Here is a 25,401-nt window from a genome sequence, read left to right as displayed (position 1 = left end):
TAAGAGTTTTGGCACTTTTACTGGGTTTTGTTTGTTAAGGAAAGTGAATACAAATAACTTTGTACACAAATTCTCATTCCTGAGAAACAGGATATAGAATTAAATGGTGCAAACATTTCCCTTCTTTAAAAGAACACTGAAACAGATCAAGTGCGAAATCTCCTGGTTGGCAATTACACCAATCTGGCTTGATTCACCAAATTGCACTATTTTGAGATTGTTTTTTGTTTGTTTTTTGTCAGTGATACCTAGTTTTCCACTTCTGAGGCATCACTTGGCCAGAGAGGTCCATAAATAACATGAGCATTTTCAATGTACAGAAATCTTCAAGTTCGAAAGGGAAATAACTATTCAGTAGATAAATTCTCCTGGAATTTCTTGCAGCAAAGGTTCCTCAAATTTAAATCGCTTTGAAATGGCCTTCTGCTCCATTTTCTCCTTTTCCGACTGTCTACATTGTCCTAGCGTATATGAAGTCACTACAATGAACTCCTCGGCTCCAAGCTCATCCTCAGCTGTCTCGAGATTTGCACTGATATCAGGCACAGAGGCACCATCTTGGAGGGCCTTCACCTCCAGGGTTCCTTTCACCTTGAGAGAAGGAGCGCAAGTGCTGCTTGGGCTCAACCATGGGTGTTTTAGGCATTCTTCTGCAGTGGATCGATCTCTGTACAAAGGAACACATTTCACAAGTAGTGTAACATTAAAAGTTTAGTTAAAAACCACAGCCATGCCTCCAGCCCTTGGAACCAACAATCATTTTATTGTGCTTCCTAAACAAAGCTATGTCTTAGAATTTTGATATAATTCCTCATAATGTTGAAAAACAATATTAAGTGAAGCATCTCTGCTAATCTCTCTTCCCCCCCCCCCACCTGCTCTGTACCAGTCCTGGGGCTTGAACACAGGATCTGTGTGCTGTCCTGAGCTTCTTTTGCTCAAGGATACTACCACTTATTGAGTCTCATAGTCTTTCCTGCCTGGGCTGGCTTCAAACCATGACCCTCAATCTCAGCCTCCTGAGGAGCTAGGATGACAGGTGTGAGCCACCAATGCCTGGCTGCACATCTCTTTTGAGGGATGGAGCACAGATGGAGAACAGCTGCTGTACTTCACTGTCAATGCCTGTTAAGAAGCAGTGATATCCACTGCAAGGTATATTTGCAGTTTTGCTAATTAGCTGTTTCCTCTGTACCTGATACTCTGGTAAAATCCAGATATTCTAAATATTTTCATTTTTTTTTAAAAAACAGAAACAATCCCCACAGCATTTATTGTCACCTGATACTAACAAGGGGTCACTAGAACTGTGTGCATACAACATCTTAACAGCAGAGCTCATGAAATATGAAGATATTTTCTTAGATTCCCAGCAAAGAACACTTTAAGAAACCATGTAGGATTGTTTAATAATGTCAGACTTCATCGATCATTTCTTTTTTCCTTTTGCCAGTCCTGGGGCTTGAACTCAGGGGCTGGGCACTGTCTCTGCTTTCTCAAGAGTAGGATTCTACCACTTGAGCCACAGCACTGCCTCTGACCTTTTCTGTATATGGGGTACTGAGGAATTGAAACCAGGGCTTTGTGTATGCGAGGCAAGCATTCTACCACTAGGCCACATTCCCGGCACTGCACTGATCATTTCAGAATGAATTTCTTTTGCATCACATAACACAATGTTCATGTAGTTCACAACCAAGATCCAGCCCTCTGTCCACATATTTACATGCTCATGGAGCCACAGCTGAATTTGAGATCTGTTTTGCAAGCTCATCTGAAGATGAGCTTGAGGTACTATCACTTTCTGTACTTTTTGGCACTGCCCAAAAGTAGAATCTTACAAAGGCCGCACTGACCAGCACACTACATCCTTTGATCAGATTTTCATTTCTTGTCATCTTTCCTTCAATAGATACAGCAGGCCAAGGATTCATCTAATTTATGTCTACATTTCTTGTGACTTGACTTTGGGGGCCGTGAAATACTTTTGTTTAGAACATATAATTAAAAAACTGTACATCAGTTGGACACAGGACACGAGTTTATAATCCCTGTATTCAGGAGGCAGGGCAGTGGGGAATCTGAGCCCAGCTTGGGCTATCAGAAAACTCCAGGCCAACCAGGGCTGAAGCTCTTTTGAGACTCCATCTAAGAAAAGACACACAAGTCAGGCATAGTGGTGGAAGCCTGTAATCCTAGCTACTTGGGGGGTGGAGATTGGGAGATCACAATCTAAGACCAGACTGGTGGTGTATACCTGTCATTCCAACAGACACTGGGGGGGACACAAGCAGAAAGACTGAAGTCTAGGCTAGCCCACATATGGAATAAGACAGTACCTCAAACACAGACACAGACAGACAGACAGACAGACAGACAGACAGACACATGGGGCGGTGGGGGAGAGGAGTCTGGGAGTGTAGCTTAGTTGTAGAGCTGTAGAGCACAGGCTTAGCATATGCATGGCCTTGGTTTGATCTTCAGCATCCCTCAACAAAAAATTAAAGATGTATGAGCACTTACTCAGGTTTCCTAATGAGAAGTTTCTTGATGAAGTCAATAGCTGATTCAGACACACCATCAAATTCTTCTTCAGAATAACTTAAATTCATTTGTGAGATGTTCAAGAATGTTTCTTGCTTATCGTCGCCTAAGAAAGGTGATATTCCCGTAAGCATGACATAAGTCAACACGCCGATGCTCCTAAACCACAAGAAGATGGGAGGGAAATTAGTGTCACACTCGTTTCTAGAGACTAATCTGATCAATTTTGCATAATCAACTCTTACCACATATCCGTTGCCATGCTGATAGGATCATAACTAAGAATTTCAGGAGCTAGAGTAAGAAATAGAAAAGAACACTTAGATTTTGAGAAAAAAAAGTGCTAATTTACTTTCAGAGCTAAAAAAAAGTAAGCATGAGAAACTATAAGGCATTATTCTCAAGATTTTAGCTAACATGAAATACATTAACACCAAAATTCAAATGAATGTGAATAAAATAAAGATACATTTACCTACTCCTAGTATTTAAAAAGTGTTTGAGTACATAAGCATTGCAACATAAACTGGTAATTCCCAACATCTTCTCATACCTTCTAGAGTATAACATTATATCATTCTCAGGGTACTCGCATCTATTCTTCTCTGTGGTCCCATGGCCTATTTACCTCGAACCTGGGCCTTCAGCTACTCATCCCACACCATACCTGCCCCCTTCATGTCGCACTAAACAATCAGCTGGGTGCTTGTGGCTCACCCCTGTAATCCTCCTAGGTAAAGAGTCTGAGATCTAAGGATCAGGGTTTGAAGTCAGCCCAGTAGAAAAATTCCCAGATTGTTATCTCTAATTACCCAACAAGAAGCCTGGAGATAGGAGGTAAGGTGTGACTCAAGCGGGGCTACCCAGTTCTCACCACGACCCTCAGAACCACAGCCACACCTCCCCCTTTTAGGCCAGGCAAGGTGCACACCGCCACCACAACTCACACAGAAGGGCTGCAACATTTTTGGCCTCCTGGTGTGAAAAGCTGTTTAGCCAGAGTATAGCTAATCACAGAGTGAATTTCACCACTGAAATTCTAGCTTACTATTCTAAGCAATGTGTGCCACTTCCAAGTTATTTTTTTTTTTAATTTTATTGTCAGGATAATGTATAGAGGGGTTACAGTTACATTTGTCAGGTAGTAGGTGCATTACTTCTCGCACATTGATACCCTTCTCATGTTTTTGTTCCCATTTCCCTCCCCTCCCCCCACAAATGATCTATTACCAAGTTATTCTATGATTGTACTCTACTATAGCAGCTTTATAAAAATCAGCCAAACCACTAATCTTTAAATGCTCACTTCTAGTCTGTAAACCAAGAAAGAAAGAAGAGAGGGAAGGAATCTGTCCACTCATGAGTTCCCCAGTGATGGCACCCTCCCTTGAACACAAGTTCACCCCACCTTTGGAGAACATACCCACATATTCAGGAGTACCCATAATTTCTCGGAGCTCTTCACTGCTCTTCATTATTCTTGAAAGGCCAAAATCAACTATCTTAATGTCACCCAGTGGAGATTCACTTGTCAGCAGAATATTCTGGGGCTAAAAAATAAACACCCCCAAATTAATGAACCCATACAGCTCACAAAGCACAAATTTCACTTTTGAAATGGAGATAGAAGAATTGGCCATCTTTTTAAAAGAAAGATTTGACTGGCAGTATTAAAGTGTAAACTTGGGGTCTCATGCTAGCTAAGCAAGTACTTCACCACCTGAGCTATACCCCAGTTCGTTCTTTCTTTCCATCTATCTATCCATCTATCTATCTATCTATCTATCTATCTATCTATCTATCTATCTATCTATCTATGCTTCTACTACCTAACGAATAAAATCAAAGCCATTAGAGCAATTATCTCTAAAGACCCCAACTTCTTTTGCAGCCAGAACCCTCCTCTTGCTATAAGCTCTGCTTCTTGAGAGGATACTATCTCTTCTCCACCCAGTTCAAGCTATCCGACAGAAAGATGCAATAACTTTTATAGCCCAGACCCACAAATCAATACTCCTGTACTGATGTCTTTCAGACCTCCCTGACAGCCTTGAAATGCCCTTTATTTTCTCCCTCTGGGATCTCTTCACCCTCCATAGATGCTTTATCATTTCATTTCTTTTTAAATTCTATAACATTCAAGATTCTCCTGTCCTTTATTTTCAGACGATTTCACTGACTAAAAGCTTCAGCTGCCAGTTACAAGCTGATGACTTGCGGTACTCTCAAGACTAAGGATGCAATGAAACCCACAGCTCAGCCTTTGCTAGCGGCAGACCTTCAAGCCAGAAAACATGGGGAGCAGTACACCCCATCACTGCTGTCTCTCTTCCATATTCCCAATCTCAATCCCCAAGTGAAAACACCCGAAAGTGGTGTTTTCCGAAAGTTGGACAGTAGCCTTGAGCTGAAGTGCTCAGGGACAATGCCCAGGCCCAGTGGTAGGGCAGAAGCCTTGAGCTGCAGAGCTCAGGGACAGTACCCAGGCCAACTTCAAGCCCATGACCCCCCAAAAAAACAAAAACAAAAACAAAACAAGACAAAAAAAACATCCGAGTTACCCGCAAGTGTTTCTTTATTTTCCACCCTTTTTCACATGAGGTCATGTGTCATGTCAACACCATTTTATTGTTCCAGACAGGCTGGCCTGGCTCTCCCCAACCCCTCCTCTACTGCGAAATACAACACAACCCTGTCTCTGTGAAGGACTGACTCCAGGAGTCTGTGCATGGTGTAAGATTTCATTTGCAAATAACCTACACATGTCCTGCCATATAAAATACATACATATGCTATATAATAGATACCTACATATGTCCTATCATATGACATACATGCACACATATATACCATATAGTATATAATACCTATCTACCACCATGTAACATAACCAAAGTATACACACACACACACAACATATCAAAGTGTACACACACACACACACCGCATATATCTATGTAATCCTATCCTATAACATACTATCTAGATTAATATGCAATACAATGTAGATGCTACATAAATACTGATTTATATTGTTGAGAGAAAGGAAAAAAAGTCAGTCCATGCTCAGGGCAAACACTATGGCTTTTCCATCCATGGCTGGCTGCCTATACCGATACCGAAGCTAGGATACAGAGGGCCGACTGCACTCAAGGCAGGCCTGATTACAGTAACGCTCAGGCCAGAGAGGGTGTGACTAAGGGGATAGCTGGTGATTTTGGTGATCCAGGGTAACCAAATTCCTGGCAAAAATTTATAATTTATAATTTTTTGGTGCTGATACTGAATTTAGATGCAGGGCCTTGTGATCTTACCTAGCTTTTTCACTCAAGGTTGGTGCTCAATCATTTGAGCCACAACTTCATTTCCAGCTTTTTTCTTTTTTTGCTAGTTAAGTGGAGAAAAGAGTTTTTCAGGTTTGTTTATTTGTTTTTTTTTTCTGCTTGGGCTGGCTTTAACCTTAGCCAGGTAGCTAGGGTTAGAGTTGTGAGCTACTAGTATCAGGTTTCCTGAACTCAGGAACTTGATGGAAAACCCCCTAAGAAACTTTTAGAAAAAAGAAAAGAAAAGAAAAGGAAATATAGACTAGAATGAAAAGACTAAGTTTTATAATAAATTTGAAAGAAAAGCTTATGCTTACTTCACTTCACAGAAAGAGTGTGAACTTAAAGTCTTTGGCCACTAACTATAATCTCTCCAAGCCAGTAAGCACGGGTACAGACAAATACCAAAGACCTTAGTCTTTCCCTGTGTGTTCTACCTGGCCCTTGGCTCTGTCATGATTCCATAGCTCCATGCTCCATGCCACACAGGCTGTCACCCCTCAAGTGGACACTCTAAATGCACTCTCTTGGATTCATGCACTGCCTTTGCTCAGGGAACCCTTCCCCCATCTCCTGAGCACCCTTCTTGCCTCACCTGCTCCAGGTATATGCAGGGCTTTACGAGCACTGATCCCTCTGAGTCCCTCTCCTCTCTTCTCCCAGGCAGGGCTGGACTGGATGGCTGCTTTATCCTGCACAGAGAAACTCTTTCCTATTTGGTTAAATGCTTGACCTCCTGCTCCTCCATAGCACTGGGTTCTCAGAATGACCATGAAAATGTACATTTTCTCCCTTTCCACCTCTGCCCTTCCATTGTGGTGTTATCCTCAAACTTCTTATGTTCAAGCTAAGTGCTCTACCACTTGAGCCACAGCTCTACTTTCAGCTTTTTGGTGGTTAACTAGAGATGAGAGTCTTACAAACTTTCCTGCCCAGGCCAACTTAAACCATGATCCTCAGATCTCAGGCTCCTGAGTAGGTATGATTTCAGGGTGAGCCACAGAATCTTCTGCTTTGAGTGTAGACTTTTTTTTTTCTTTTGGGTTTCATGATAACACAGCACCCTTCCATCTCTCTGGATGCTTCTTTTCTCATTTTTTACTACATTGTTAGCGAATGCTAGGTTTCTTCCAGCTTGATATAAAGCACATTTTCCCTCCTCACTCCACACTTTTACCCTGTAGTCTATCCGGCAACTACAATTTAAATATCATCTAGACCTGATGACTCAAACTTTTATCTCTTCCAGACTTCTTCAACCAACTGCTTACCTAATCTCTCCCTTCTGATGTTTTAGTAACACTTCAAGTTCAACATGACTAAAGCCTGACTAATCTTTCCACTCTAGTCAGTGTCTTTTGGGGACTCAGAAATGATGGTAGAATAAATGTTAATAACAAGAAATCCTTACTGTCAAAGAGTTTATTGATCACACTGGGGCCTGGTGGTACATTCACATAGCCCCAGCACTGGGGATCTTTGGAGCTGGAGGATCGTGAGTTTAAGACCAGATTGGGCTACATCTTCAGATCCAGGCCGGCCTGAACTGCACAGAGACTCGAGATCAGGGGAGTTCATAATGAGGAGTTCGACTCCCTCTCCTTTGTGCTGTCCTGTGTCTGCAGTGTATACAAAGTACTCCAGATAACAACCATATAAGTAAATGGGATTGACTCTATCTTAGAAAAAGCCTGGTTATGGGAGCAGACCTGAAGGATTCCATCACTTACTCAAAAGAAAACAACAACAACAACTGTTTATTGAGTGCTTACTAAGATATACCAAGGAAAAAGAACAGAAAATAAGACACAGGTCTCCTCTTTTAAAGCCTTACATTGTCATAGTATTATTTTTGCTAGAGCACGAACCCATATTCTGTCACAGAGTGACACTCTCAACCTGAAACCCCACATGTTAATGAGGACAAATAAGGACAAACATAAAATGTAACTTCAGGGAGTCTGAAGTGCTCTGGGTAGGCACTAAGGTGAGTAGACACTGGCTGTGGGATACACATACCTGCATGCTCTCTTTAGGGGAGTCAGAGACGGCTCCTCTAGCAAGTCGACATTTGAGGGAGAAAAGGACAACATCAAGAAGGTGCCAAAAAAGGAAATTACAGTGGAGGTGGGACAGATAGGAGGTAAAAGGCTCTAAGACAAGCATAGCCACTGGTGAAGGGTCTCAGAAAGTTCTGAGCATAACACAAGGCAAAAACTGACAGGGGAGGTGGCAGAAATGAGATGGGGAAGGAAAGGAAGCAGCTGATATTACTGGATTCCGTAGGCTACTCTGGAGTCGATGACAAAAGATAAGCTACCTCTTCTGTGTTAAGCAGCTTGTAGTCACATTCTGTGGTTGGACATTGTGGGAAGGCATCTCTCAACGTATCGCATGTTGGAAGCTCAGTTGTCAGGGTGGTGGTGTGAGAGGGGTGAGACATTTAAGAAAGGAGCCTCCTAAGGGAAGGAACTGGGCTGTGGGGCCCTGGGAAGGTAGTCTTGGGACTTTTGGTTGGTATTCTTGAGAGGGTTCTTAAAAAAAGAGAGAGCTGCTCCTAGACCCAGCAATCCCACTCCTTGACATATACCCAAATGTCCAGAAACAAGGACATACTAAAACCACTAGCACAACAGTATTCATTGCAGCACTATTTACCATAGTTAAGATATGGAACCAACCCAGATGCCTCTCAGTAGATCAATGGATCATGAAGATGTGATACATTTACAACATGAAATTCTATGCTGCTATTAGAAAGAATGACATCGCCCCATTCGTAAGAAAATGGAAAAACTTGGCAAAATCATATTAAGTGAAGTAAGCCAGACCCAAAGGAACATAGGCTCCATGGTTTCCCTCATTTGTAATAATTAGTACACACCTAGGACACTCCTAGCAGAAGATCACAATAGCTCAAACCCTAGATACATAAGGTCATATAGGATGAGAGTAAATGAAAGGAACTCTAGGATATAGAAATGAGTTTTATCTTGTGTGATTGTTGTTCTTAATGTACCATGTTATTTTCCTTCTCTCTTTTTTTGCCCTTTTGGTTAATCTCATGTTGTTACTGTATCTGACTTTATTACCTGTACATTGTATATATATTTAATTGTTTATTTGAAATAGGGAATGGAAGGGAGGAAAACAAGATGATTGGGAGGGGGTAGAAGGAGGGAAACAGGGACAAAAACATGAGAAGGGGTATCAATGTGCGAGAAGTAATGCACCTATTACCTGAGGAATGTAACTGTAACCAGACAATAAAATTTAAAAACAATAAAAAAGAGAGAGAGCCAGACTGGTAAGTTAGTCTTTGTTCTCATCTTGCCCAGTGATTGTTGTTGTATCTGCTAAGAGACTCACCAGAAGCCTCCTACACTGTAAGAAATATACACCTTTTTCCTTCATAACCAGTCTCAGGTATTTTGTTGCACCAATAGGAAAGAGATTAATACACAGTGTTTTAGGAAATAAAGTATGCAGCACCATTAGTCAGTCTCTAGACTTTTTTCAAGACTATGAAATTTTATTATGGTAATAAAATATTTGAGTATAATAGAATGTCAATTCTTCAGTAACCTTGATAGAACTTTGGCTTGGTGATGTGTATTTAACATTGAACATATTTTTCCCTTTCTAGAACATGTAGAAGGCCTTGTAAGATAAAGCTAGGGGACACAAACCTAGGTTGAATGTTCTTGAAGTTTACTTGTAAATATTGATTTGTAAATGCAGACATCATGATGGCTCTTAAATGTCATTTATCATTAAATTATTAAGTCATTATTAAGTATAAATGTTTCTGTCCCCTTATAATTTGTCTATAATCTATATACCTTGAGAAATACATTCTTTAGCTACAGTGAGAGACCTGATTTGTTGACATCAAAAAATCCTACATTAGTATGATCAATATATGTATAAGAAACGAAGGTAAGTACTTTTACATTTATGACTTTGATAGTCTTCTTTTTAAGGAAACCTAGCTCATGATAAGCAAGGTGTGGTTCTTATGGGAGAGAAGAAGCAGGTCAGCCAATGGAGAGACAACCAGTCAGCTACAGGAAACCTCAGATGGGCCTCATACAGTCCACAACTTCCGAGAGGTGTTTCAAAGTCTCCCCTCCTCCTCCACAGAACAGCCTCAACTGCATCCAGTTAGTTTCACGAGCATACAATGCATTTAACATCTACCACTGACTGAGTGGCCAAGATCATTTTAAAGTTGAGTTAATTTGCTTATTATCAGGATAATTTGCTTAATATCATGGATAAGCTTTGAAAAAACAATATATCAGTCAGTAAAAATTCTGGTAAAATAAGTTTTAATTAAAACCTAGGTCAGAGTAGAGAAACAAGGTAATCATCATACTAATGAGGAAACTGTATAGAAATGTCTTTATGTTACCCCTGCTCTCAAGGTATGTATGTATATTTAAACTACCAGCGATTCAACTTCACTTCAGCCCCACACTTAACAGTGGATATATTAACAGAGCCCAAGTATTAACATGGCTCCAGGCCCCACTACCAAATCAGGCGTACCAGATCTCAAGAGAAGATTTCTTTGTGCTATTTTGGGTCAGTCCTTGCCCTGATGGAGTAAAGGCAGGCCATTATTCAGAATGACTAATGCACCAAATTACGGAGGTGATCAGAGGCTCTAGTTAACTTTGTTCCAATTTGCTAGAGTTCATCTTTTGTTCTTCATCTTACAATACATTCTGTGCCACTAAACAGGCTTTCCCTTACTCAGAGTGTGTTTTTTCCTGTTTGTAGACTATATTTATATTTTTGTGGACTCCTGAATTTGTGCCTGCTTTTCAGCAAACCATTTCCCATGCTCACTTCAAGGTGTGAGTTGTCAGCAAATCAGGTTTTTGGTGAGCTGAAGTCAAGCAACGTATTTCTTTGAGCATTAATTATCTTCTTGTCAGGCGTGACTGTCTCAGCTATTCTAACTTCTAGCAGATTTATGTCTCTGGGCAGAGATTTCCCATTTTAACCACAGTGGAGACTCAAGATTTACTAGTTCAGTGTTGTAATAGATATTGGGATTATCAGTTTTTTCTGAATTAAAACTTAAGAAAATTTACTTAGCTCTGAAGCAGTGTGGGAAAACAATCTTTTTTTTTTTTAAAATAGCTTAGTCTTTCAAGTTCTTCCAGAGGCTGAGAGTCAACATCACGAGCATAAATTCTCACTGGACAGATGGCTCTTAAAAGTACAGCACAATAGACTCTCTTTATCCAGACTCAGAGAGGTCAACTGGAAATGACCTTTGGGTAGAAATCATTCCTCCTTGTCCTGGTGCCACACCAATCCCATCTCAGCAGTTCACTGAGAGACACGTGACTACACACATGAGAAATGGAGGCAGAGGGAAGCCTGGGAGCTTCTGGATGCCTTGTCTGCTCATTCCCCAGGGTGAGGCAACACTGAGAGTGTAGAGGCTAACATCAAAGGCCCATCATCACCATCGAGGCCTCTATTAAATCTAAAAAGAATTTTACACCCAGTGTGTTGAGAAAGGAATATGATTTATACCGAAGGTATTGGGGAGAAAGGGATGTAATTTCCTTATGTAAATATATGGCTGAACCTGATAGTCAAGAAATTAATATTCACCTGGACTGCTTTCAAGTGACATCAAAGATCTATTACACATAGTGTTGGCAACCTGTTGGACTTGCTACTTAATTAGCTCCTGCGTAATGGTCACAGGCAGAACTGAAATAAAGCTCATTTCCTACACATGCTATGTTACTTAATTGGGGTTCTGTTCCTAGAAGACTTTTTTATACCATAAGACCAGTGAGACATTATAAAAAATTAAATATGACCTTACAAAGTTGTGTTTGAAACTGGTGCCAGGTGTGTTGGTACAGACCTGCAATCCTGGCCACAAGGGACAGAGATTGGAAGACTAGTTTGTAAGGCCAGTCCTGGCAAAGGTGTACAAGACGCTGTTTCAAGAACAAGCCAGGTAGCATGGTGCATGCTTGTAACCCCAGCTTACTTGGAAGATGGAAGTAACAGGATCATGACCTTGTCAAGCCTGGACAAAAGCATGAGACTATGCCTTTGAAAAAGGGCTGGGGGAATATTTGTGAACCAAGAACAAGGCTGTGAGTTCAATCTCTGGTTACTCCTATACTCCTGGCCATAAAAGCAACACACAAAAACAAAACAACAACAAACTAACCAATAAGCATTACTTTTCAGAATTCTCTGTGGCCAACAGCTCTGATGTCGGCACTCACAGACCGCCTCTTGCTGGCAGGTACTGGAGGAAGCAGAGGTATACGGGTCCTGCATCACACACAAATGGAAGAGGAAAGGGAAGGCTTGGGTCCTCTGGTCACTATGGGCCATGGTGGCATCTACTAGGTCATGTGTGGTGCTGTGTGGGTGCACTGACACTGTCCCTGACAGCCACCAGCATGTGGCGGTCATGTTATTGATGTCAGCCACAGTGCTGTCTTGAGAGAGGCAAGCTTACCTTCTTTTATGCATGTTTCAGTAGGAAACCAGAATATAAAAAATTAGTGTGTACTGCCCTGTACTTCCATGTGTGCCAGTTCCAGGGCACTGAACTCTGACTGTCCCTTAGCTTCTTTATTCAACACTGACGCTCTTTCCACGTGTGTCACAACTCCACTTACGGTATTTTGCTGGTTAATTGGAGATAGGAGTGAATCTCGATACCCAGATCTTAACCTCTTGAGTAGCCAGGACTTCAGATAGGGGCACCCCCAGCACTTGGTTATCTGCCACACCTCATTTTCAATGGGGCATTCTCAAGGTTGCTTCAGAAGTGGGACTCCAGATCCTTGGCCCCAACAAACTTCCTTGAGAATGTTCCTTTAAGCACTGCTACTTACACTACTACACAAAAGCTGCTAAAATATAGCTCTCAAAGTGATCTTTAGGCTTTAAATGTCAGAATCCTCTGGCTCCACCTCATCCAAGGTGTCGGGGCCTAGCAGTTTGTTAGTGGGAGACTTTCCAGTATTCCGACCAGTATACAGCATCTTCTCTGTATATACATCACAGACTCCAAGGGAATCAGCAGATGGCAAGCAGAGACAAGCCTGCAGTTCAGGACCGGGCTCCTTTCCTGCCGTCCAGCCTCCTTGGGTTGCTTTCCTCCGAATGATGAGGTGTCTTGGTAAGTGGATTCATACTAGGACCTAGAGTCATGGTGCTATTTATGTTCTATGTCTAAGGACTGCTCATCCTCCTAAGGCTACACTGGACTTGACACAGAAGTAACCACCAGATCAATAGCAATCTCAACATCTCCTACACAGGCACCTCCAGGCGTGTGCTAAGAATACTTCATTGAACGCTTCCTGTCAGAATATACTAAGAACACTATGGTGGGTATTTATGTAACACATAGGAGTATACTTTGGTAGATATTCACTGTTGGGAGAATACACTAAAAATATTCTTGTATATATTTACTATTATGAATACACTGAGAATTTTACTGCTAGGAATACATGAAGAATACTATGGCAGATAGTTACTTACTGTTAGGAATACACCAAGAGTACTACGGCGCATACTTCTGTTTGTCTCCTAATACCCATACTCTCTTCTCTTTCACAATGAGTTTGAAAATGACAATCCCTGCACCACCCTAGCACACGTAAGTCCCTTGTGATTCCAGGTGCTCTAATTAGCATGCCTGCTGGGACGCTGAAGGAATGGTAGATGGAGGCAGCCCTTCCTGCTGAGGCCCTGAGCAGCTGGGAGGCCCAAGCCACAGCATCTGCCTTACCCTCCCTTACTGCCATTCTTGCTAGAGTGGAGAGAACTGAAAACAGAGCAGGGGGGTTAGAGGGTGGGGGTGGGGAAACAGCTTTTGAAAACTGTAGTAACTGAATCGAACCCAGGTCTTCATGCATGCTAGGCAAGTACTCTACCACTAGGCCAAGTTCTCAGCCCTACTTATTTTTAGGTGCTGGTCCTGAGACTTAAACTGAGTGCCTGGATGCTGTCTCTTAGCTTTTTTGCTCAACGCTAGAGCTCTATCACTGAGTCACAGCTCCACTTCCAGTTTTTGGTGGGTAATTGGAGGTAAGAATTTCATAAACCTGAGCTGGCTTTGAATGGAGATCCTTAAATAGCCTCCTGAGCATCAAGCCTTACAGGTGTGGGTACTCACACCCAACTTCTCTTTATTTATTCCTGTCGCTCTAAATTTCTAGAATGTTCCTATATTATCTATATTCATGATATTTGAAACTTTGGCCTTTTCTCAACTTTATTTTCTTCTAGTTGACTTTTCAAATTCAATTTGTTTTTCCCAAACATTTCATAACTCTATCTTTTAGGAGGCAATTTTATTTTTCTCTACTTACGTAAATCCTAACCTAATAAAAAAATAACTTCCTTAAGTCCTAACCCTAAGGAAGTATCACCTACACCAGCAATATTCTGGGCAATTCTACCATTATTTACCTTTCTATGCACCTATGGATGCATTATCACATTGATAAAAATCAACAGGCTAGAGGAAAAAACATAAGACTCTATTATCCCGATTACCTAATAAAATCAGAAATCGATACACATGTGAAGAAGCCACTGTTAACTATTTGACACTTGCAGTGTCATTCTTTAGCTATCTCATGGTAAAGTAGTTCAGATCTTACCTTCAAATCAAGATGAACTACATCATGAGTGTGTAAAAAGTGCACTCCTTCTAAAATCTGTCGCATGAGTCTTTGGACATCTTTTTCTTTAAAGGCATCATCTCGGTCTGCGACACACTGATCAAAGATTTCACCCCCTGCAGCACTAGAAAAGGACAAATTAAAAGTAAAATGTCATTCATAAGACAGGAAACAGTCACTGGATGTCAGTGGCTCATGCATGTAAACCTAGCTACTCAGGAGGCTGAGATCTGAGGACTGGGGTTCACAGCCAGCCTGAGAAGGAAAGTCTGGGAGATTCTTTTTTTTTTTTTTTGCTAGTCCTGGCTTGAGCTCAGGGCCTGAGCACTGTCTTTGGATTTTCTCACGGCTTTTTTCTATGTATGTGGTACCGAGGAATCGAACCCGGGTCTTCATGCATGCTAGGCAAGCACTTTAATCACTAGGCCAAACACCCAGCCCCTGGGAGATTGTTATGTCCATTCAACCACTAAAAAAAGCTGGAAGTGGAGTGGTGGCCAAGTGGTAAAGCACTGGCCTTGTGCACAAAAGCTCAGGGACATTACTAGGCCCTGAACTCACGCCCCAGGACTTACACTGCCCCCACCCCTCAAAAGGAAGCAGTAAACCCACATGATAAAACTAAAGAGGAGTCACTGCCTAGCAGACTGTTGATTGTGAATATGGATTAAAAGAGATGAAGAACAGTCTGAGCCAAGCCTACCCATCCCCGTAGCTAGAGAAGGCAGAGTGACGCAGTGTGCTGTCCTCACTGCCCTCCCAAGCTTGCAGACAAGACTAAAATAGTGTAGAATAGAGGTTGGTGACATAGTCCAGGGCTGTAACCTGGCAATGCTATCTGTAGAAGCTCAGACTGATCATTTTCCTGTTTCTTGTTTTCTCACATATAGAAATCTCATTTGAAAACTTAACAGTGTAAAGGCTCATTTATAAACCAGTGTGCACAAGGTACAAAACTAATGTACTGGCTGAAGTCTTGACTAAGTGGCTGGGACAAATGCAATACATCCTGGCCAGTAAATTTTGTGCTCAGGAACATCTACAGGAATTTCTGGTAAAACACTGACAGGACACACCTCCTTTGAGTGACCTTTAGCACCTGGAAGGAGGAGCTGTGTATTTTCAATTTTATATTATTCGTCCTGACTGCACAGGCCAGAGTATCAGGAATAGGTAACACAGTAATAATAAGCTGCCTGCCTCCACAGGTACCATCCATTGATGTGGTTGAGAAGTTTAATATCTCACTGTCCAGAGTGTATCTCTAGGCCTTCCTTTCTCAAACTAAAAGCAGAGTGTGAAACTCAATGGCTAAATCATACTGATCTGGGTTTTCAAAACCTGGTCACTGAAGCCAGAGAATCCAATTCCACAGAGGGCTACTCAGCAGGGATCATTTTCAGCACATCTCTGTTTCCCTCACTTATCTCCTAGCAGCAGATGGGCCAACCTAGGCGGGGAAGTGGGGGGATAAGGAAAGGAGCTACTGGAGAGGCTGGAGGAGGAGATCCATTTATCATGTAAGGCTGTTAATGTAGATAATGGAATCAAGGATGGCTGCAAGGTTTTCTGGAATGAGCAATGAAAGAAAGGAGACACTATGGGAAATGGGGGACAAAAGAAACAGATCTTAATGGGACAACGCAGAGGGAGAGGGACTGAGTTTGGAAAGATTTAGAAATACATGTAAATAGTCATAGCTATTCAAACAGACTATCATCAGGAAAGATGGACAGAACACACAAACAACAACAGTACCCATAATGGAAGTGTGGGGAACCCTTGTACTTACACAGAATAGAGTAAAAGGCCCTTCAGAGAGAAAATTAAAACAACAGGGGTGGGAGTTTGGCTTAGTGGTAGAGTGCTTGCCTAGCATGCATGAAGCCCTGGGTTTGATTCCTTGTTACCACATGCACAGAAAAAACCAGAAGTCGTGCTGTGACCCAAGTGCTATAGCTCTAACCTTGAGAAAAAGCCCAAGGACAGTGCTCAGGCCCTGAGTTCAAGCCCTAGGACTGACAGAAAAAAGAAACAAGAAACAAACCAACAAAACCCACAAAACCTCACAACTGTGAAAGATAAGGTTATAATTTCAAGAAAAAAAATACGTAGTACCATTTTTAAAAATTGTAAATGGAAGGAAAACTAAATGGAATAATTCTGCCTAAATAATTCTGTCAAAAAGGGCTGGTTTTAGAAGAGCAGATGGCATTCAATTGAATTTTGAAAAGGGCAGTAACACTTGAACAGACAAATGGCTCAGTGAAGGAACACAGTGGCTTGACTGATGGGGAGAAGAGCTCTGGACCCTTTGTGGAAGAAGCTGTCATGATAATTCAAGAGTCAAAGCTGAGAATGAGGGATTTCAGAAGAGACTGAAATGGAGATAGAGCGTTTGAGAAGACTACCAAAGGCGGAGCGTCAGCAACTGCAAAAGACAGATCTCAGAAGAGGAAGTATGAAGAACACAGATAAGACATGGAACTGAGAAGCTGTCTCTTCCTTCCTTAAATGGAAAGGGCAAGGAAATGGGATGCTAGGGGAAGTAGGCCTCTGACCATCTCATTTTCTCCACAAAGGAAGAAGAGGTTAACCAATAAAAGCCGGTACAAGTGGCACAGTAAAGCAGAAAAGGTGTTTCTGAGGATGGGAAGGTTAGAACCAGACCCTGACTCATTGGCAAAGCTGTATGGTACCTGTGATGGAGTGGGGACTATGGCAGATTCAGTCAAAGGGAACACTACTTACTATTCCAGAACCAAGATCATTTCCGATGGGGTCTCATAGACTTCATGTAAGTTAATGACCCAGGGATTATCCTGGGCCAGCTCAAGCACAGCGATTTCATGAATGATTTCCATCCGACAGTCTTGCCCTTTTCTTCTTTTTCTCATGAACTTGGCTGCAAATTCTTTTCCAGAATCTTTCTTTACACATTTTCTCACCACTGCAAATTTTCCCCTAGAATCAAACACAAACACTCACCGTTAAAAGTGCAAACTTTTTCACAGGTGCTAAGTTCTTTTTTTTTTTTCTTCCCTGGGGCTTGAACTCAGGGCCTGGGTGCTGTCCCTTACCTTTCTAGCTCAAGTTTTAACTGTGCCCACCAAAGTCTATTAACATCTGAGCTTTGGCTCACTACTCTAGGCTACTGATATAGCTGAACAGAAATTCTTCTTTCCCTGCAACTGTTGACCACAAATGTGCTTTTCATTCCTTTTTATTATATCCTGCTAAGTATTACAGTTGCATCTCCATCAAAGTCTTAAAAGATTCCTAATGACCCTGAAATCATCTAAGAAAGAAAAAAACTTGATTAATGATTTCTTTTTCATACTCTGTGTGTGTGTGTGTGTGTGTGTGTGTGTGTGTGTGTGTGTGTGTGTGTGTGTGTGTGTGTGTGTGTGTGTGTGTGTGTGTGTGTGTGTGTCCTGGGGCTTGAAGTCATGGCGGGGATGATGTCCCTGAGCTTTTTTGCTCAAGGCTAGTGCTCTAACACGTGAGCCATAGCTCTACTTCCAGTTTTTTGGTACTTAAAGAGAGATAAGAGTCTCATGGACTTTCCTGCATGGACTGGCTTTGAACTGTGATCCTCAGTCTTGAGTAACTAGAATTACATGAGCCACCAGCTCCCAACTAGCTGTTCCTCTTAATCCTAATTTTTCAACTATTAAAAATATTTGAAGAAGTCTTTGCTTTTGAGTGCCATGAAATTGGTCTGCACTTAGCTGACCCTGCCAGCACAGCATGCTGAAGAAAGCTTCTCTACTCTCCTGCTACTGCCTACCATGAAACGAACTATAAGACAGCAAACCACTATGGCTAATGGAAACCTAAGTGCTTTCATTCTAAATGACTGGTATGTCATGGTAGAGTAACCCTTAAAGCCATTTGAGAAGATAAAGGAGATTTCTTGGAGTCATCATTTCAAAGAGCCATACTGTACAAAGAAACAAGATGTCAATTCAGGGTGTAGAGTCACAGTAAGCCATCTCAGAATTCCTGGGCTGCACCTGCAAAGCGACCACAACGCACACCTTGCCATAATAGTGTGATTAAAAACTGCCACTGTGTCACAACCCCTGACTGAAGGTCACAGAGACCTCTGCAATACACACCACAGTGCAGCAACACCTATGGGCCGGGCAGGAGTCAGGAGCAGACCCTGTTTGTTGCAAATCACTTTTCTTGGTTGACTGAAACAGCTAAACTTCTTTCTGAATTCTTTCAGATTTATTCATTCATGTCATACATCTTCAGCTGACTACTTATGTGCAAAACTGGAAATGCAGGTATTCATGGAACATTCTAGGGCAAAGTACTCAATGACACAATCCAGAGTGGAGGGAAATGAAAGATACATATAAGGCAATTATTGCAAAAGGAAATGGTGTTTGAGTCCAGGCTCTGGAAGAGCAAGGATCAAGTCTTTTTCATCTTTGAATCACTAGTGCTTACCAGCTTACTACAGTGCTAGAATGATGTGGTGAGCATCTGTGGGAAGGGAAGGTGGACTCTGTAAGACTTCGAGCGTTTTTTGTTTTTTTTTGTACTAGTCTTGGGGCTGGGTACTGTCCCTAAGATTTTTTGGTTTTTTGTGTTTATTTGTTGTTCTTTTGCTCAAGGCTAGCATTCTACAAAGTGAGCCACAGCTCCATTTCTGGCATTTTGGTGGTCAACTGGAACTTAGAGTTTCATGAGGTTTCCTTCCCTGACTGGCTTTGTCCTGTGATCCTCAGATCTCAGCTTCCTGAGTAGCTAGGATTACAGGTATGGGCTGCTATGGCCCAATAGTATTATAGAAAGAAGACTGCCAAATAACCCTAAATGGAGAAGCCACTGAAAGAACTCAAGACTCTGAGCTTGAACCCAGGTAGCAGCAGTGAGACAGGGAAGAGAAAATATTTACAAAACATTCAAGAACACGGAGACTGGAAGGGAAGTATGGAGGTGGTGGAGACTGGCTACTAGATTTTTAGTAGAGGTACTATGCAACTGCATAGATAAATGTTGTGATGAAAATTAGAAAAGCAGCAACAGAGGTTAGCAAGATTACATGTTTGGGATACAAGTCTGAGGTGTCTTTCATGGTAAAGAGAATCCTTTTCATTGGATGGACTTCAATGATCAGTTCAAGGGCTGAGTTACAGGCAAAGGTGAGGAGAGAGCGTAGACTGTTATTTGAGCAGTACACAGAGGAAGCAAAAACCGAGTGAGATTCTAAGTCCTGTTTGACTCCAGCTTACAAAAGAATTATATTTTTAGACCTTTATTATTTAATCAATCTGTTGTCATATGTCAATGTGTTGTTATAGGTAGATCACGAGTCCCAGGGTCTCCTTTACCAGCCACCTTACATCAATAGCACAGGGAACAAATATCCTGCTCTTTTAATTTACTGAATACATTTTAGGGCAACTTGACCTCATAACCTTTAACAGGCTGGAATACTTGTCATCTTCTTTACTGAATTTTCCTGCCACCATGTCTGGTTCTCTTATTGTCAATGGCTGATGCATCTTACATCACTGTTACCAAAACCCATCCATTCTTTGTGGCTCTGTTCAAATGTGATTTCACTATAGGATTTTCTGGTGACAAGTCATCTTGCCTGTAAGAGGACAGTGACTAATGGTTACATTTGGAAATAACTTCTAGAGCCCAGAATAGTGCTTCATGTGCTTCATATGTAAGAATATTGTACTCATCCATCACTTAGGTGGTGGGGACATATTCTGAGAAATGTGTCCTCAGGTAAGTGACACTATGTATACTTCAAAGCCAGATTAGAACCTGGGTTACAGTATAGCACATAATCTACTGAATACAGCAGGTCATTAAAACTCAATGCTAAGTATTTGTGCATTTAAAATATATCTTAACCAAAAGGTACAGGAAAATATACTACAAAAGATTTAAGTAGCTGCAGTACAAAGGGGTTTCAACTCAACATTTCTGAAGTGCAGAGCATCAAGCAAACCCTTGGGCACTAACTTCAGATTTAGGATATAATCAATCATAACAATTTATGCAAAATATCAAAGAATAGAGCCGAGAGTTTGGTCTAGTGGTAGAGTGCTTGCCTAGCATGCAGGAAGACCCAGGTTCAATTCCTCGGTACCACATACATAGAAAAAGCCAGAAATGGTGCTGTGGCTCAAGTGGCAAAGCACTAGACTTGAGGAAAAAGCCCAAGGACAGTGCTCAGATCCTGAGTTCAAGCCACAGAACTGGAAAAAAAGAAAATATATCAAAGAACAGAGCATAGACCTCAAGGAAAATTTAGTTTTCAGTGGAGGTGGAATCTAGGCCTTGCACCTATTAGACAAAGGACTCTCTCTGTCACTGAGCAATTCTCAGGAGATGATCTAATTTGGATTCATTTAATAAATTTAACTCTTTCTCACCTATCCAAAGAAGTGAATAAATGACTATAAGTACTTAGCTAACTAAAGCATTTAATTGAATGATCAGACTTGTGTGTGTGCATGTGTATGTGTGTGTGCTACTGAGTTTGAACTAAGGTGCTCTATTTGAGCCGTGTTCCCAAGCTCTTTTCCTTTTTTCTTTTTACAGTCTCTCTCTCTCTCTCTCTCCTCTCTCTCTCCTCTCTCTCTCCTCTCTCTCCTCTCTCTCCTCTCTCTCCTCTCTCTCCTCTCTCTCTCTCTCTCCTCTCTCTCTCTCTCTCTCTCTCTCTCTCTCTCTCTCTCTCTCTCTCTCTCTCTCTCTCTCTCTCAGCTTAGGGCTAGCTGGATCTCCATCACAGATACGTACCACCACACTCAGCTTGTTGGTTGAAATAGGGTCTTGCTAACTTTTTGCCCAGGTTGGTCTTGAAGTGTGATTTCCTACCTTCTAAGTAGCTGGAATTATAAATATGCATGATTATACTCAAACCTCAGTAATGAGGTTTCTGTTATTCATAGTTTTACAAAATGACTAAAATTAATTTTCTTTTTATTTGTCCAAAATTATCAGATTACCCCAATAATGAAGGCATGTGAAAGCACTGTAAAACCATAAAGCCCACATACTTATGAAGAACCAATTTCAGCAAGGAACTCACATTTATAACTTAGGAAAATTCGATTGTGAGTATGTAACATAAAGAACAAAACATGTTTTTTTGGTGGCATGCACATGGTGTGTGTGTGTGTGTGTGTTTCAAATCAGGACTTTGTAGTCAAGAACTGTATCACTAAGCCAGGTGATGATGGCTCATGTCTACATTCCTAGCTACTTGGGAGGCTGAGATCTGAGGTTGAAGATTTGAAGCCAGGCAAGAAAATCTCTGAGATACTTATCTTTAATGAATCACCAAAGACATAGGAAGTCCTGTGGCTACTTATGATAGAGCATTAACCTTCATTCAGCAAAAATAAATAAATTAATTAATTAAAATTAAAATTAATAAAAGCTAAGGGAGAGTGCCCAGGCCCTGAGTTCAATCCCAATTCTGGCACAAAACAAAAAACAAAACACTTCCTTCCACTGAGCTACAGCCTCAGCCCTCAACCTAACACTTCTATAAAATTTATGAACATGTTTAAAATAAAGTTCTGGTTGAGGACTAGAAAACATATATAAGGCCAATCATTTCATGTGAAATCAGCATCATTTTAAACTTATAAAAATACCTTTCTATTGCTCTATTACCAGAAAACTCAAGGTGAAATCAACATACAAAACTTCTAAGTACTTAAGTCCATTTATCTGTCCCATGCCTCAGTAATGAAATCACTAATGTGGTTTACACTGGCACACATCCGGACTCAGAGCAAGTCAAACTTGAAGCCATAAAAGAAAGTTTGACCTCTTGTATCGACACACAGGAAAGGTTGCTATAGACTCTGCAGGACATAGGGAAGAATGTGTATTTTTTTAAAAATGATCAATTTCACACCTTGTTACTCTGCAAACAAGGCTGATCATCTTGGAACAGCCATTATACACAGCAACACCTAAATGAAATAGAATTTTGTCTGAACACTTAACTCTCTGAGCCCTTTCCAATGTACTACATGAGAGCCCATATTACAGAATGGATACATTATCTATACTTCTTCCCACATCATAGAAATATAAAATGGGTAATTTTTGCAAATTACTGCCTCCCAATGAATTACATTTTCTGGGGACTTCACCTCAGTTAAGCATGGCCTTAAGGTTATAGATGTGTTTTCTTTCTTTCAATGGCTGTATGAGGTAATCGATGGTGAGGCAATATAACCAAGTGCATAGAAGTAGTAAAAGCCAAGATTCAATCTCAGATCTACTGAATCCAAAGCCCACATTAACTATTTACAAATTCCTTCCTGATTAAAAGAATGGGACCAAAGAAGAAAAAATTAGATTAATAGTTTTATTTTTCAGTTTCAGCCTTTTGACTTCAAGTTTCTAGCTGTATACTGCTCTGCCACTTCAGAATTTACTCTCATAAAGGAAACACACACAGGCACACAGTAACTTCAGAAAGCACAAAATGGAAGTTAAAAGAAATGTTCCTGGAGGGAATCAATACCCTAAGAAGCAAATTCAGCTTTTCATGTGAAATCATTCATTATGAAGTGTACAAGACAGGCCTGACCACCCGAGGATGCCTGGGAATGCACGACTTCCTTTAGTGGAACACAGCCAGACAACTCAAACCAAACAATGGAAAAGTCACTTTTCCCTTTTCAGGTAATCTGGGTTACTTTGGAATGCATGGAATCTCAAGGAATTTCAATCCCTTGCTGAGTCTAGCTGAGTTCTCTCCTGGTGTTGTAATTAAATCGTGCACTGTGAGCAAGAGTCAACAGAGAAATCAATATTGTTCTGGAAAGCATTTTTCCCCCTTTGTGAACATTGAGAACAACAACAACAACAACAAAAAAAAAAAACCATTTTTAAGTTTCACACCTGTCCTAGGGGGGAAAACACCAAAAATATTTAAAAGAAAAAAAAAAGACAACGTTCTTTCTATACTTGTAAAGTTACCTTATTATCTGCATTTCTGGTCTCTGTTTGGAACCAATGCAAAACCCCGTTTGCAGGCTGTGCTACCGGGAAGACCCTATTCCAGTTAGGACACGGAAGTCTTAGGCAATTCTGACAACGTTCTGCGGTCCAAACGGACAAGGATGTGATGCTCAAGTCCACGCCGTGGCAGGCACCGGGCCTCCGTCAACACCCCCAGGGTAGGGGCTGCAAGTGAGACCAGGCCAGCCAGGATGGGGAGTCCGCGTCCCCCATCCAGGTCAGGACCAAGGGGGGCCCCAGGCAGTCAACTCGGGGCCGATCCCCAGGACCACGCAGCCGGCCCCGCCTCTAAACGGTGTTCCGGGGAGCAGGGTCTCCGACCCGCTCACCGTGCAGCCGACCGCCGGCACCTCTCGGAGCTCCAGGCTCTCCCTCGTCCCAGGAAAAAAAAAAAAAGGGCAGGCCGGCTCACCGCGCACTGCGGTGGACGAGGTCAGCGAGGACGGGGTGCGGGGCCGGGAAAACCCAACCCATCGCAAGGAACCCCAAACCACGGCGTCGGGGCCGCGGCCGCGGCGGGAGGACGGCACCGCCAGCCCCGCGACCGCGGGACCCCTCCGGAAGCCGCGGGGAGGAGCTGAGAGGCGGGCACCTGGTCAGGTTTCATCCCGGCCGCTTAGCGGGTGGAAGGGGCACTCGCGCCCCCGTCAAACCGGCGCCTACGGCACCGCAGGTGCGGCGGGACAGGCGCGGGGTTCCGCGGCGGAGAGCCGAGCCTGACTCCTTGGACGCGGCGCCCCCGGGCCGAGCCGCGGCCCCGGCCGCCGCCGCCCCCCCATGTTAGTGCCGAGTCCCCGGCAGTGTTACCGGCGCCCCCCGCCCCCCGTCCCCGGCGCGGCGTCCTCGCGGCCCTCACCTGCCCAGCTCCCGGCCCGGGCTCAAGCTGTAGCTGTGCTGGAAGGGCTCGGTGCGCACCGCGGCGCGGATCTCCGTCAGCAGCCCGCGGGTCTGTGGCGACGGCCGGTGAGGCACCGTCCGACCCTGGCCGGCCGGGCCCGAGCTGGAGGCGGCGGCTGAGGAGGGACTGCCGCTGCCCGGTTTCTCCAGTGGGATCATGGTGGTGTTCGGGCGTTCGTCTTCCCCGGCTAGTCCGATCACTCCCCGCAGCCGGCAGGCCACCCGCCCGCCTCTGGCTGCTTCCGGCCGGAGCGACGACCCCCCCCACACACACACCCGCTCTCCTCGCGCACCGCGCTCCGACTGCGGCCCGCGGCCACCCGCTGGCCACGCCCCGCGCTGGCCCATCCGGCGCTGACCACCCCCCCCACGGATCCGCCCCTCCAACTAGCCACGCCCTCGACCCGGGCCCGCCCCGCGCAAGCCACGCTTTCAGGAAGGCCCGCCTTGAAAATCACACCTCCACCCAGGCCCCGCCCCCTCACCCAGGCCCCGCCGTTGTGAGTGCCTGCTCCTCGCGCGCGCCCTCTGCAGCCCAGATGGGGAAGGTCAGCCTAAGATAGCCGTAGGAAACGCCGAGCGCCACCATTCGGCCACAAGGACTGACGGCATCAATCGGATTGCGAAAGCTGACCCTGCACAGAGCGCTGAGCCTGAGCTTCAGCACCCGTTTTGTCTGATGAGATGTTGGCTTGCTGTTCAGCCCGTTGACTGGGGAGTTGCTCTTAGCTCTTTCCTAACTCTGGAAGCCAGAGTTTGTTCAAAGAACACACACCAGCTCAATATAAGAAGCACCGATACTGCATTCACTTGTGTGTGTGTCCTGGGGATTGAACTCAGGTCCTACACTTCCACTAATGATGTTTCGAAGGCTAATTTCAGGTAAGTGTCTCACAAACTTTCTTGTCTGGCCTCAATCC

General features: G+C 43.0%; 1 protein-coding gene across 2 annotated transcripts; it reads right to left on the bottom strand.

The window, feature by feature from the left end:
• On the bottom strand, nt 1-24,792 carry Stk17a (serine/threonine kinase 17a). 2 transcript variants are annotated; one of them, XM_090332621.1, is made up of 7 exons: nt 24,441-24,792; nt 17,312-17,524; nt 14,540-14,684; nt 3,968-4,094; nt 2,790-2,838; nt 2,524-2,703; nt 1-667 (listed from the first exon to the last, which is right to left on the bottom strand). In XM_090332621.1, the coding sequence occupies exons 1-7, from the start codon at nt 24,638-24,640 to the stop codon at nt 352-354; spliced, it is 1,230 nt and encodes a 409-aa protein (XP_090188747.1). In that variant the 5' UTR covers nt 24,641-24,792; the 3' UTR covers nt 1-351. The 2 variants fall into 2 exon arrangements, with proteins under 2 accessions (XP_090188747.1, XP_090188748.1); XM_090332622.1 differs by lacking the exon at nt 24,441-24,792 and adding an exon at nt 23,543-23,571.
• Between the last annotated feature and the right edge of the window lie 609 nt (nt 24,793-25,401).

This window comes from Megascapheus bottae, chromosome 5 (genome assembly GCF_031878675.1).
Source record: "Megascapheus bottae isolate mThoBot1 chromosome 5, mThoBot2.hap1, whole genome shotgun sequence".
NCBI classification, from domain to species: domain Eukaryota; kingdom Metazoa; phylum Chordata; class Mammalia; order Rodentia; family Geomyidae; genus Megascapheus; species Megascapheus bottae.
The sequence above is the reverse complement of the archived record's forward strand: the minus strand, read 5'-3'. Positions and strand labels throughout refer to the sequence as shown.

Excerpts from the sequence above, each read along its gene's own strand:
- Stk17a (XM_090332621.1), bottom strand. The coding sequence starts at position 24,640 with ATGATCCCACTGGAGAAACCGGGCAGCGGCAGTCCCTCCTCAGCCGCC. Across the intron at positions 17,525-24,440 it reads CCGGGCCGGGAGCTGGGCAG|GGGAAAATTTGCAGTGGTGA; the intron begins GTGAGGGCCGCG and ends GTTTGATTCTAG. Across the intron at positions 4,095-14,539 it reads TAGTTCATCTTGATTTGAAG|CCCCAGAATATTCTGCTGAC; the intron begins GTAAGATCTGAA and ends TTTATTTTTTAG.